The sequence below is a fragment of the Oncorhynchus gorbuscha genome, linkage group LG06 (genome assembly GCF_021184085.1).
Source record: "Oncorhynchus gorbuscha isolate QuinsamMale2020 ecotype Even-year linkage group LG06, OgorEven_v1.0, whole genome shotgun sequence".
Classification (NCBI taxonomy): domain Eukaryota; kingdom Metazoa; phylum Chordata; class Actinopteri; order Salmoniformes; family Salmonidae; genus Oncorhynchus; species Oncorhynchus gorbuscha.
The window spans coordinates 32,476,445-32,489,769 of record NC_060178.1 but is presented as its reverse complement, the minus strand read 5'-3'; the positions used below and the strand labels follow the sequence as shown (position 1 = coordinate 32,489,769).

At 47.7% G+C, this 13,325-nt stretch overlaps 1 protein-coding gene and 1 long non-coding RNA gene across 2 annotated transcripts in view; one reads left to right on the top strand and one right to left on the bottom strand.

The window, feature by feature from the left end:
• LOC124037854 overlaps positions 1–3,305 on the top strand; it is a 62,473-nt gene extending 59,168 nt beyond the window's left edge. The window contains exon 4 of the long non-coding RNA XR_006839248.1: positions 3,176–3,305. This is a non-coding gene — a long non-coding RNA (uncharacterized LOC124037854). The remainder of the gene's footprint in view (positions 1–3,175) is intronic.
• Positions 3,306–4,978: 1,673 nt separating this feature from the next.
• LOC124037849 (ras-like protein family member 11B) lies at positions 4,979–7,569 on the bottom strand. Its single transcript, XM_046352998.1, has 3 exons — positions 7,280–7,569; positions 6,988–7,124; positions 4,979–6,312 (listed from the first exon to the last, which is right to left on the bottom strand). Exons 1-3 carry the CDS (start codon positions 7,389–7,391, stop codon positions 5,812–5,814), a joined length of 750 nt encoding a protein of 249 aa, XP_046208954.1. The 5' UTR covers positions 7,392–7,569; the 3' UTR covers positions 4,979–5,811.
• Positions 7,570–13,325: the final 5,756 nt, after the last annotated feature.

Here is a 13,325-nt window from a genome sequence, read left to right as displayed (position 1 = left end):
GAGAGAGGGAGGGATTGGAGAGAGATAGGGAGGGATTGGAGAGAGAGAGGGAAGGATTGGAGAGGGGGGTTGGAGAGAGAGAGGGAAGGATTGGAGAGAGAGGGGGAAGGATTGGAGAGAGGGAGGGAGGGATTGGACAGAGGGAGGGAGGGATTGGTGAGAGAGAGGGAGGGATTGGGGAGAGAGAGGGAGGGATTGGAGAGAGATAGGGAGGGATTGGGGAGAGAGAGGGAGGGATTGGAGAGAGAGAGAGGATTGGAGAGAGAGAGGGAGGGATTGGAGAGAGAGAGGGAGGGATTGGAGAGAGAGAGGGAGGGATTGGAGAGAGAGAGGGAAGGATTGGAGAGAGGGAGGGAAGGATTGGAGAGAGAGAGGGAAGGATTGGAGAGAGGGAGGGGGATTGGAGAGAGGGAGGGAGGGATTGGTGAGAGAGAGGGAGGGATTGGAGAGAGAGAGGGAAGGATTGGAGAGAGAGAGGGGGATTGGGGAGAGAGGGGGGATTGGAGAGAGAGGTAAGGATTGGAGAGAGGGAGGGAGGGATTGGTGAGAGAGGGGGAGGGATTGGAGAGAGAGAGGGAGGGATTGGAGAGAGAGAGGGAAGGATTGGAGAGAGAGAGGGGGATTGGGGAGAGAGAGGGAGGGATTGGAGAGAGAGGGGAAGGATTGGAGAGAGGGAGGGGGATTGGAGAGAGAGGGGGAGGGATTGGAGAGAGAGAGGGAGGGATTGGAGAGAGAGAGAGAAGGATTGGAGAGAGAGAGGGAGGGATTGGAGAGAGAGAGAGGGAGGGATTGGAGAGAGGGAGGGAAGGATTGGAGAGAGAGAGGGAAGGATTGGAGAGAGGGAGGGGGATTGGAGAGAGGGAGGGAGGGATTGGTGAGAGAGAGGGAGGGATTGGAGAGAGAGAGGGAAGGATTGGAGAGAGGGGGGGATTGGGGAGAGAGGGGGGATTGGAGAGAGAGAGGGGATTGGAGAGAGGGAGGGAGGGATTGGTGAGAGAGAGGGAGGGATTGGAGAGAGAGAGGGAGGGATTGGAGAGAGGGAGGGAGGGATTGGTGAGAGAGGGGAGGGATTGGAGAGAGAGAGGGAGGGATTGGAGAGAGAGAGGGAAGGATTGGAGAGAGAGAGGGGGATTGGGGAGAGAGAGGGAGGGATTGGAGAGAGGGAAGGATTGGAGAGAGGGAGGGGGATTGGAGAGAGAGAGGGAGGGATTGGAGAGAGAGAGGGAGGGATTGGAGAGAGAGAGGGAGGGATTGGAGAGAGGGAGGGGTTGGAGAGAGGGAGGGAGGGAGTGATTGGTGAGAGAGGGAGGGATTGGAGAGAGAGAGGGAAGGATTGGAGAGAGGGAGGGGGGATTGGAGAGAGAGAGGGAGGGAGAGATTGGAGAGAGAGAGGGAAGGATTGGAGAGAGAGAGGGAGGGATTGGAGAGAGAGAGGGAGTGATTGGAGAGAGAGAGGGAAGGATTGGAGAGAGAGTGGGAGGGATTCGAGAGAGAGAGAGGGAGGGATTCGAGAGAGAGAGAGAGGGAGGGATTCGAGAGAGAGAGGGAGGGATTCGAGAGAGAGAGAGGGAAGGATTGGAGAGAGAGAGGGAGTGATTGGAGAGAGAGGGAGTGATTGGAGAGAGAGAGGGAAGGATTGGAGAGAGAGTGGGAGGGATTCGAGAGAGAGGAGAGAGAGAGAGAGAGAGAGAGAGAGAGAGAGAGAGAGAGAGAGAGAGAGAGAGAGATTCGAGAGAGAGAGAGAGAGAGAGAGGAGAGAGAGAGAGAGAGAGAGGGAGGGATTCGAGAGAGAGAGAGGGAGGGTGATGTAAATGGATCAAAGGAGAGGAGATGTGAGAGGCCAGGTGCAGACTACGCTGCTGTGGTATTGATGTGTTGTTTAGGCTACAGCTCTCCAGGTTATGGCTCAGTGTCATTACATAACACTCTGTGATGGGTTTGTCATCAGAGTCTGAAGGGACATATCAAAAGAGGAACCTGAGCAGAAAATGCAGTGAGAAGCAGGGAGGGGCAACCACAAAAATCTGGGTGCTGAGTTGACGATGTTCCTTCATCTGCCTTGGAAGAAAGTCAAGAGTAGCTAGATATTATATAACCCGACACACACACACACGCACACACACACGCACACACGCGCACACGCACACACACACTCACACACACACGAACACGCACGCACACACTCACACACACACGAACACGCACACACACAGACGCACACGCACACGCACGTGCACGCGCACACACACACACACACTCACACACACAAACACACACTGACCCATAATCTCAGGTGACAGACAATGGATAGTGCAGCAGTAAACGCAACTCATGTTATATACTCACGTTATATAGACACATACAGTAAGTGCAAAGCCATTGTGTGTGTTTGGCTGTTTTGAGTGTGGTAATGCATCTCAACAACATCCTCAACATCAGTGTGTATTGTACATTGTGTGTACATGGTTAGTGAACTGTGAGCCAGTGTACTGTAGTACAGTCTAATCCCTGGCTAGCTGTGCTAATGAAAGGGACGTATAATGGGGTTCAGAGGGGATGAAAGGCCTGAGCAGCATTAAAGCCTGATGAATACATCTCGAATCAGAACAACAGAAGAAAGAGACGCTCTTACTGTGCTGTAGGACCCTCATCCTGAAGCCAGCAGCCCACACACAGTCTGACCTCAGCCCACATACTCTGACCCCAACCCATTCAGACTACTCCCTCTGTCTGCCTTTAGAGGTGTTCTGATCAGGGCTGGCTTCAAGGAACATAGAGGTCATCTAAGGACTTGGTCATGAATGAACCCAGATTTAAATGCAGTCAGACAATAGTTTTGTTTGAATTAATGATAGAGATATGATGTTTTTTTCAAATCCAGTTCAAAATGAATAGCCTGGATTTGCTTAATGTCTAAACTGAGTCATTGGGTCATATACTGAATGTGGACAGAAGGTGGAATAAATGTCATCTCTATCGAAATCAATTTGCATTATTTTAATTGAGAGATTGTTGCGCCTTCCATGTACATTCAGCATCTGCTTATTTTAAGTAGGACGTTTACTCCAGTTGTCTGAACCAATGGTCTGAACACACAGCAACTGTTGTGTTTCTCCTTTGCTGATGTAGTCACTGGCCAGTCTGACTCTCCCTGTCTGTCTATGCTTGTTCCCAGGTGCTGGTCCTCTCTACCAGACTGTTGAGACCTACAGACGTCCCTGAGCTGCTCTTCACCACCCAAAGACTGGTGCCAGACATTGGTGTGTGAGCACGGAACAAGGACCACACACACACAGAAGCACGCACTCACGCACCCACACACACACACGCATGCACACACACACACGCACGCACACACACACGCACACACACTCCACCAACACCTACCACTCTTAGGGTGTGGAGAGGAGAAATGAGAGGCTCCAGTGAGATTGTGTGGTTTGGTAATGGACTGGAGTCATGGGCGTGGTGAGCAGAGGTGGAGGTTTATGAATTTGTCTAGAGGAAAAAACAGAGGATCTACTTCGGCTTTTTTCAAAGGCCTTCCCAAATGTTTACTTGAGTTGTGTTACGTTAGAGTCCTCTCCCTTCCCTTGTACTACCCAAGTCACATTGTAAGGCAACACTTAGGTACTTATGGATTCTCTCATTCCAAACTGTACAGAATGTAAACGTGATCCAATCTGGTGTAATCTGGTCTTGAAGCTCAACTCCAAACAGACAGATGACATTCAAATCAAGTTACTTTAATACGTGTTTTGTTGTTTACATTCAATCTGAACACGTTGAATAAATCTTGTAGATTTGTGAAACTCATCCATGTGAAATGGAAAGTTCTTGAATGCTAGTTGGTTGGTGTGTGTGAGAGAGTTGTATAGGGTTGTTCTGGCTGTGGCACTAACTGAAGTGCTAACAGTCCTATAGTGTGTGTGAGCTCACTAGAGGTGAGAGTGTGAAGTAACGTGAGGCGTCCTGGTGTTGAGATGGTGTGTCAACAACCAGCCGTTCAGTAGGCAGAGCAGTGAAATTTAGAGACATGGTCTCCATTCACATTACAACCCTGACCTGACACCACAAACATACATCACCCCCTCTGTGACACCACAATAATACTGTTGTGTGGTGGCTGTGATATCTGTTGCCCTGACAATGACATGATCAGTCATGTTGTAATCCTGAAGATCACACAGACACAGCTGTCCTGTCAGTCACACTGCCCACCTTCCTGTGACATCATAGTGAGACAATGGTGGTGCTCTGTTGTAGTTGTCGCGTTAAAGGACAATTCCACCACTTTTGAACCTTCTAGTCATGATCTGCAGCACCAAACTAGTGTACCTGTGTGAAAACAGCTTGTTTCGATGATCTCTGGTTAAGACAAAGGTCCTAAAAAAATGCTGCTGTGACAGTGTAGGATCAAAACCTGCAGAAGGTTTAGACAGTGCTCCCCACAAATCGGTGTTTGAAAATCTGTATATTTCTTTCGACGCAATGTAGAAATGCACCGTTTACACGAACACTGGTATTGTGCTGATAGTGAGAACTTGAAAGGTGGTGTAATTGCCCTTTAAAAATCAAGGCCTCTAAAGATCTGTATCTATGGATGAGTCAAACAGCTGTCACACTGGTTTTTGTGCATCCTACACCCACTGCTGTGGTAGAATAGAACATGCCATGGATTCTACTTGATTAAAAGCCTTCCTCCCACTTAGAAAGGGGGTACATGCTAATTCTGTGGAGCCGCAGTCATTGATCAACCATTATTCTCATAAATTCAGAATCCTCTGGTCTTTTATCCCAGGTTTAGGAACAGCCCCTTTGAGGACGAGCCTGGTCTGTTAGTGTTCAAAAATGGCATTGTCTTATCACGCTTCATTGTAAATAGTGTATGCACACGTCTGTGTGTACCTGGCCCGTATACAAGTATCGTCAGTGTATTTCTCAAACAACAGGTTATAGTCGAAGACAAGAGTCGTCATGAATTCAATCATTTTATTTTCAATAATGTTAACAAATAAAATATCAGTAAGCCATTTGGCTTTCTTAAAGTGCACCACAGATACCCAACACCCCAGTGTCCAATCTATGCTGCCCCGCAGTGGCCGTGCCGTCGGCACATCGTTCACTACCACGATGTGCAAAATGATGGTTTTGCCTGCTGTACAAGGAATGCACTGGGGGAACTGGAGATAATGACAGACGAGAAATGGAACAGTGACAACACTGAAGCACTGACTCAAGTACTTGGGCGTGTCTGACAGTGTGTTCTCTCAGCATTGCCAAGCAGAGTGGCAACTTGAATAAAATAAGAGACTCACTGACACAATAGGTGCCAGCTTAAAAAAAATATATACAAAATAAAAATACAATTCTGTGCAGTGTCCTTCAAGGCTTTTGTTGCCAGGAGAAGATATGAGATTGTGTTCACACTTTCATCTGAAGTATCTGTCCTTCACTCAGCGCATGGACAGCTTCCCCCTTTGTCTCTTCTGGTGGGCTGACATACCAACACCTCCCAGCTGCTGTCTCATAGCAGACCCCAGTGAACAGTCTCAGGCAGGACAGGAGTGACGGTGACAAAACAGGCTGACACCGGTCCGCCCCACAGGCCATTTCCGCTGTCAGAGTGAACATGGGGTCAGAGTTGAGCCTCCATTTTGTCTCTGCTGCTCATCGTAAGTCAGGCTGCTCCAGCCATATTGAGAAGTCCCAAACAAGGCACAGGAATCTTCTCTGCCCTCTTTTCTCATTTCATGTATTTTCAGTAGCCACTCTGGACCACGTTGTGTAGGAGACGAACCCAAGTCCCTCTCACACAGAGGTGACAGTCCTGACTTTAGCAGACAGGGCCTGCTTGAAGCGCCTCTTCAGGTCCTGCATGTTGGGGGACTTGGGCCTGGGGATAAGGGGTGAGCGTCCCTTCCTCTCAGCCACTCCGCTGGAGGTGGTGTGGGAGGACATAGAGGCTGTGGGCTGCTGTTTGGCCATGTGGCAGCACAGCCTGTGGAAGGCCCCATGTACCTGGCTGTAGTCTTCGCTGGCTGACACCTCGTAGAAGGAGCAGCCCAGCGCTGCCGCCAGCAGGGGGCCCTGTTCGGCATCCACCCGCCTCATGTGCAGCAGGTCCGCCTTATTGGCCAGCAGGATGACGGGTGGCACGTTGGCCCTACCTGCTCGGGCCACCAGCTGGTGCAACTGGCCAATCAGATCAAAGCTGTGGCGGTCGGTCACAGAGTAGACCAGCACCACGGCGTCGGCCCATTGGATGGAGCAGGTCACATGATCAGGGATGCTGAGGCCGTTACCGGTCAGCTGAGGAGAAAAACGAGGAGATCATGGTTAGAGAACTGTTGCATTGGTTTGATGAACGTTATATAATCCACCCTAGACAGCTATGGGATTTAAATTGAATCCAGATCAAATATTCCCATCTTTATGCAACAGGTCTGTTCTACTGAATGGAGTGCTGTAGTCTAGTCAGCCAGTGGGAGTAACTTAACTCCTCTCCTGCCCCGAGCCTACTCTCTCCTGTGGCTGCTGAGTGAGTGAAGGGGAACTAGGTGAGGTTGATTGAGGAGCCAGGAGTGGGGTATCATTTACCCCTGGCTCAAACATCCACTGAATAGAAATGGGAAATTAGATGGCTAGACTACAAGTCTCTGGACTTCAGTAATAAAAAAACCTGCTGGTTTGGACCAAAGCCCAGACCAGGGAGGGAAGAACTCTACACAGAAAGCGCAGACTTCTCATAGCCTACTATAGTAATATAACGACTGTAGATAATGATTCGTGGTAGGATTAAATCATGATCTATTTCTAAAACCTCACACCAAAAACCCGACACTGATCAGAGGCTAGCCTAAATAGAAGACTATGCTAAATGGCGTTGGTTTGTAGTCACTCACAAGCAGAAGTCTCGAGCGCTCAATTTGAAGCTGTGAGCGGATTTAGAGTTTGTGTGTAGCAAAAGGCAGATGGTGAACTTACATCAACACCCGGCGTGTCCTGGACTTGGATGGCTACTTGCTCTCCTCCGTCCACCTGGACCTCTCTTGAATAAAGGTTTCCTGCGTTTCTCTCGTAGTCCCCGATGAAGCGCCTTGTTAGAAATCTTACTACCAGAGCTGGAAGAGAAGACGACCATAACATTAATCAAATAGTCTATGAATTTACAAATACATTTCTCAAATGTAGTTAACATAAAACGAACAAGTTCAAACAGTAAAACGAAAAACTGTAGATAAGTCCAACTGATTTTTCAACTGATTTTTCAATGTACCTGTTTTGCCAACTCCGCTGCCCCCGATCACCGCTATTTTGATGTTCCCGTTGGACCGGCACTCTGGGGTCGCAAACTCCGCGATGGTTGACATGTTCTGGATCAGACGCATTTTGACTAAATCCTCGTTCAGTTTTCAATATGATGCAAAAAAATGATATTCAGCCCTGTCAAACAATGTTTCGTAAAATAGTTTGTAAATACCTAAAGTAAGCCCTTAATAGCAGCTTCAGAAAATCTCTTGTCCGCTGTTCCTTCCAACTCGGAGCTGACTTTGTGAATACTGCAAGATGTGAAAGCCCGTTGGATTTTATAGTGCCAAAGAAATGGTCGATGCTGATTGGCTAGTGGCAACAGCAGGCTCTCTCGGCACCCTGCCTCCTTTCACGTGGATCCGCGAGCCAAACACAAGGAGAAAAAGACTGCAACCACCAATTGGATACCACGAAATTGTGGAGAAAAAGTGGCCAAAAAAGAATGCCCCGTGCAACACACAGGTGGGTCAGTTCTTAACAAAACATCATTTCGTATACATAATAAGCCTTAATAGCTACTGTAGAGGGACTGGGGCGCTAGTAATTGACCAGATATATGACATTTAATAATACCCAAAACACGTGGGGAAAAATGGTGAATGAGATTATAGTATAAATATTGATCCCCAATAGAAACCAGTTATTTGGGCCTAAGTATAAGAAAAAAAAGCAGAATATAATGACCACGTGCACACAGATGATATTTGCACATCTGCAAGGAGAATCTAAAACATCCGGGAAAATTCGTTCTAAAAGTAATTACAGCCCGCACACTCGTAAACTCCACCACGTACCCGTATGAATAAACCCACAACATTTCGATCCTGCAAGCAGTGGCGGATTTAGGTCTAGGCGACATGGGCAGCCAACCAAGGCACATCTTCCCGGGGGCAGCACGAGACAATGCACAAAAAAAATCTTAATGGTGACATTTGCACGATCGGTTTTCTATCGCTCATTTGCGCATCACGTCAAAGATGTGGAAGTACGTACGAGATGGGGGGGGGGGATCTATCAAATAGCGCACCTCTAAGGTTATACAGTACTAATGCAATTAGTACAATCAGTCACACTATAAAATGCTACCAAATGCTACCAAATACAAACATCAATTCATTCATAATACCGTGAATATATAGTTTCACAGACATATTGTTGCATTTTTTTCTGGTTTGTGCGAAATCGGGTCGCCCAGGGAGCCATACAAGCTACAACTGCCTGCAAGGATCTTCATGTTTACTAATAAAGGCGCGTGGTCGAGTTTATGAGTGTGCAGCCTCTATTTCTAAAATATCACAGTACATAGGCTACACAGGAAAGCAGAAAGGTATTTGTTTAATATCAGGTGTCCTATTTAGAGAAGCGTTGACTGTACCTGTCTGTATAAAGCATGCACACAAACATCCAGGTCTTTTGTGTCTGACAGTGTGCACGTGCAAAAGTACTGGTCCTTCTGTAGCTCAGTTGGTAGAGCATGGCGCTTGTAACGCCAGGGTAGTGGGTTCGATCCCCGGGACCACCCATACGTAGAATGTATGCACACATGACTGTAAGTCGCTTTGGATAAAAGCGTCTGCTAAATGGCATATATTATTATTATTATTATTACTGAGAAGACAGCTGTCGTTTCAGTGGCAGCCGTCCATAGTTGTGTGAATGGAATATAACCAGACCCTTTGTAGGCGACTCCATGGAGTATTGTTTGCGAAATAGATCCATGCTGTTGGTGGTAGGTAATGGGAACAGTCAAACAGGCTCTTTACAAGGCCTCAGCACAGGGGGTTGATGTTCTCTAAACGGAACCCCACACACACGCCTATCAGACCCCATGCGATCACACGGAGGTGTGAAAGTTGTCTGGCTGACACCTAACTCGAAGTCTTCCTGACTTCAGAGTCTGGAAAGGCTCGGTGGTGTTGTAGGAAAGATGCATCTATAATGACTGGGGCTGTGGTTTTTAACTGATTGGTTCGCCTGTGTCTTTCTCACTCAAATACTAACCTAACGTAGCAGGCTCAAACACCCACATGGACAGCCACACAAAGGCCTGAGCGCCGCCCCCCCTTCCAATACAACTGTTGTATTTTCAAATCCAAACAACGAGATGTCGCAGTCCCCTTGGGAGAAGGAAAAAAAGGTTGACAGAACCAATCAAAGCTCAAGCCATCTTCTGTGCGAATACTGCACTAACAACGGACTCCTGTCCAGACCAGTGTGTCACAGCTCTCCCTCACTATGTACCACGTGAGTCGCATCAGCCAGGCTGTGGCTGCCCCCTACCTCCTCAATTATTTACAACCCTCAATTCACAGCAGAGCACTTAAATATTTCCAGAAACAAAGTATACCGAACAAAAATATAAACGCAACATGTAAAGTGTTGGTCCTATGTTTCATGAGCTGAAATAAAAGATCCCGGAAATGTTCCATTTGCAGTAAAGCGTATTTCTTTCAAAAGGCCTCACAACCACAGAGCATGTGTAACCACGCCAGGCCAATTCCTCCACCTCCGGCTTCTTCACCTGCTGGATGGTCCGAGGGAGTGGGAGAGGTGGTTGCTAGGTGCAGAGGAGTATTTCTGTCTGTAATAAAGCACTTTTGTGGGGAAAAACTCATTCTGATTGGCTGGGCTCCCAAGTGGATGGGCCTATGCCTCCCAGGCCCACCCATGGCTGCGCCCCTGTCCAGTCATGTGAATTCCATAGATTAGGGCCAAATTAATTTTTTTCAAATGACAGATTTCCTTCTATGAACTGTAACTGTAAATCGTTGAAATTGTTGCATGCTTTGGTTATATTTTTTGTTCAGTATAACTTAAGTTCAGTAATGTCTTTAAACATTCACTTTTTTTATTTCTTTTTTCCATCTATGACTTTCTTTTGCTCACTTTGTGTTTGTGTGCGTGCATGCGCTCGTGTTTATGTCTGCAGCTTGTGCAGCAGCAGGAGTGTAGGTGCCTGTGGTAACAGAGCAGTGTTTCAAAAGAAAGCATTTTGTCGGTCTTTATTGTTTCTACTACAATTACTGCTGTTGAATAACCTACTTCTCTTTTTTAACCTATTCCTTTTCTTTGTCTCACTTTATTATGTATCCCTCCCTCCCTCCCCCTCCCTCCCTCCCTCCCTCCCTCCCTCCCTCCCTCCCTCCCTCCCTCCCTCCCTCCCTCCCTCCCCCTCCCTCCCTCCCTCCCTCCCTCCCTCTCCCCACCCTCCCTCCCTCCCTCTCTCCCACCCTCCCTCCCTCTCTCCCTCTCTCCCCCTCTCTCTCCCTCCCTCTCTCCCTCTCTCCCTCTCTCTCACCCTCTCTAGCTCTCTCCCTCTCTCCCTCTCCCCCTCTCTCTCCCTCCCTCCCTCTCTCCCTTTCTCCCTCTCTCTCACCCTCTCTAGCTCTTTCCCTCTCTCCCTCTCTCTCCCTCCCTCCCTATCTCCCTCTCCCACCCTCCCTCCCTCTCTCCATCTCCCTCCCTCCCTCTCTCCCTCTCTCTCACCCTCTCTAGCTCTCTCCCTCTCTCCCTCTCTCCCTCTCTCTCTCTCGCTCTCTCCCTCTCTCGCTCTCTCCCTCTCTCGCCCCCCCCCATCTTTCATCCGCGTTCATGCGTCGGCCTCTTGAGGTATGTTGGCAGCCGGTCGTAGACTGATTATGGTCTGGTATGTCTTTTTTATAAGAGCCCCGATGACAGGCGAGGGCACTCGTATATAAAATGAATGCCTAGGATTCATCAGCAGACAGGTCCCTGCTAGCTGCACAGCACAGCATGTCACCAGCCCCCCCCCACAACCCACCTCACCACATCACAAACACCCAGCCCCCAGTGCCTCATAGGATGGGCGTGTGTTTACCATGCCCATAACCTGCTTGTTCAGGAGTGTCCTTTGTACTGGTGAGTGATCTGCAACTTTGCACTGTCACAATAACGGCTTCGTCATTGTAGCTGCAGGATTTATGCTGGTGATATAGAAATCTCTGCACCCAGAACCAAATTGTTTAAGCACGCTGGCCACTGGTCAGCTAATGTTAAGGCAGTCACGAGAGACAGAAGTTGTACACTGATGGTCAGCTAATGTTAAGGCAGTCAGGAGAGACAGAAGTACACTGATGGTTTCTGTGACCGCGCCCTGGCTACAGCTACTTTATTATGCCATGATGGTGACACACTCCTCAGCTTCTATCCCCCTCTAATCTGCCCCCATACAGGTGACTAGTGTAGACACGTCAGAGCCGTTCTACATATGAGCTCAGTGTTCACCCCCATCGAATCAAATCAAATCCAATTTTATTTGTCACATACACATGGTTAGCAGATGTTAAATGCGAGTGTAGCGAAATGCTTGTGCTTCTAGTTCCGACAATGCAGTGATAACCAACAAGTAATCTAACTAACAATTCCAAAACTACTGTCTTATACACAGTGTAAGGGGATAAGGAACATGTACATCCATGTCCGAGGTGTTGTGTTAGCAGCTCTAGGTGCTTGTTAGCCTAATGAAGGGCAGGTGATATTCACTCTTTAGCTCCATAAAGACAGATGTCCGATACGCTGTGAGCCTGTCATTCACATAGAGGTTTTAAGGTGTCGGTTCGTCCATCCATATAACATCTGACTGACGGCGTACAGCACGTGTCCCTATTATGATATTCTGTTATTGTCAATTGACAAAGGTAATTGGTTGTGTTTTTCGGGATGTGGGTCATAAACCGTTCCATTATTGAGTGTAGGATATTGTGATTACATACAACCTGGCAGTAAATCAATTGCTCCTCATACTGATAGTTGTTGTTGGTCCTGTTTTAGAGAGACAATGCATTTCAGTTTATGGTGTTGTGTTAAGATCATGAGTGTGAATGAGCTCCCTCAGGTACATAGTGCTGCGTAGTTGTGCATTGGGCTGAAAGTCCATTTTCACTGAGCGAGGGAAAGAGAAACACATCCAAATAAATGTGAATATAAAGAGCAGACAATTAGCCAGAGAGAATAAACAGAGCGTGAGTAGAACAAGGAATCAACTAGGGATAGGGGTGTCACTCACACCGTGGTGACAACAGAAGGCTAGAGGGGATAGAATGGGGGTGGTCTCTAGTTGGGGTGTGGACCCTCGAGGGGACAGGGGACTTCCATGGAGCAGCAGGGGAGTGGCAGGGTAATTGGGCTTGTGGAGTGGGCAGGGGGAGGGAGTGATGTGGGGGGTATTCTCAGAAGGATGTTTGTTGACACAGAGGTGAAGAATGATTTCCCGTGGTGGGGAATGGAGGTACCCCGCCTTTTACAATCTCTCCAAAGAGGAGAGGAATTCATTAAGGCCATAGACTGGTTCTCAGTACACAAATGCAGTGATCTGGTGGACAGGGACAGTCTGACATGATGTCATGCTTTGGGTCACACCTGTTAAAGGAGCACTAGGCAGAAATCGCTCCACCATTTCCTGGTTGCTAAAATTCTAATAGTTTGCCTAATTTCCATTTAAAACAAGCAAGTACAGTGTAGATAATCATTGTACCATGTAAACTGCTGTGAAATATATTTTCCATAACCAAAAATATTGTATTTTCAGCAGTTTGAAGCTGGTGTACAAAACCGAAAGTAAAATACGCAACAACAAAAAAACGTAAGAGCAGGAAGCGTAGAAATGGCGCACATAGAACAGGTATACAGCTTCTTAGACCTGATTTCAATGAGAACGACAGATCTATAACTCACATCGCTATGTGAATTTGGTCGGGTCGCACACTGTGGTTGGGCCACAGGGTCTCCTGACCCCTCCTGTCTCAGTCTCCAGTATTTATGCTGCAGTAGTTTATGTGTCGGGGGGCTAGGGTCAGTCTGTTATATCTGGAGTATTTCTCCTGTCTTTTCTGGTGTCCTGTGTGAATTTAAGCATGCTCTCTCTAATTCTCTCTCTCTTTCTTTCTCTCTCTCTCTTTCTTTCTTTTTTTCTTTCTTTCTTTCTTTCTTTCTTTCTCTCTCTCTCTCGGAGGACCTGAGCCCTAGGACCATGCCTCAGGACTACCTGGCCT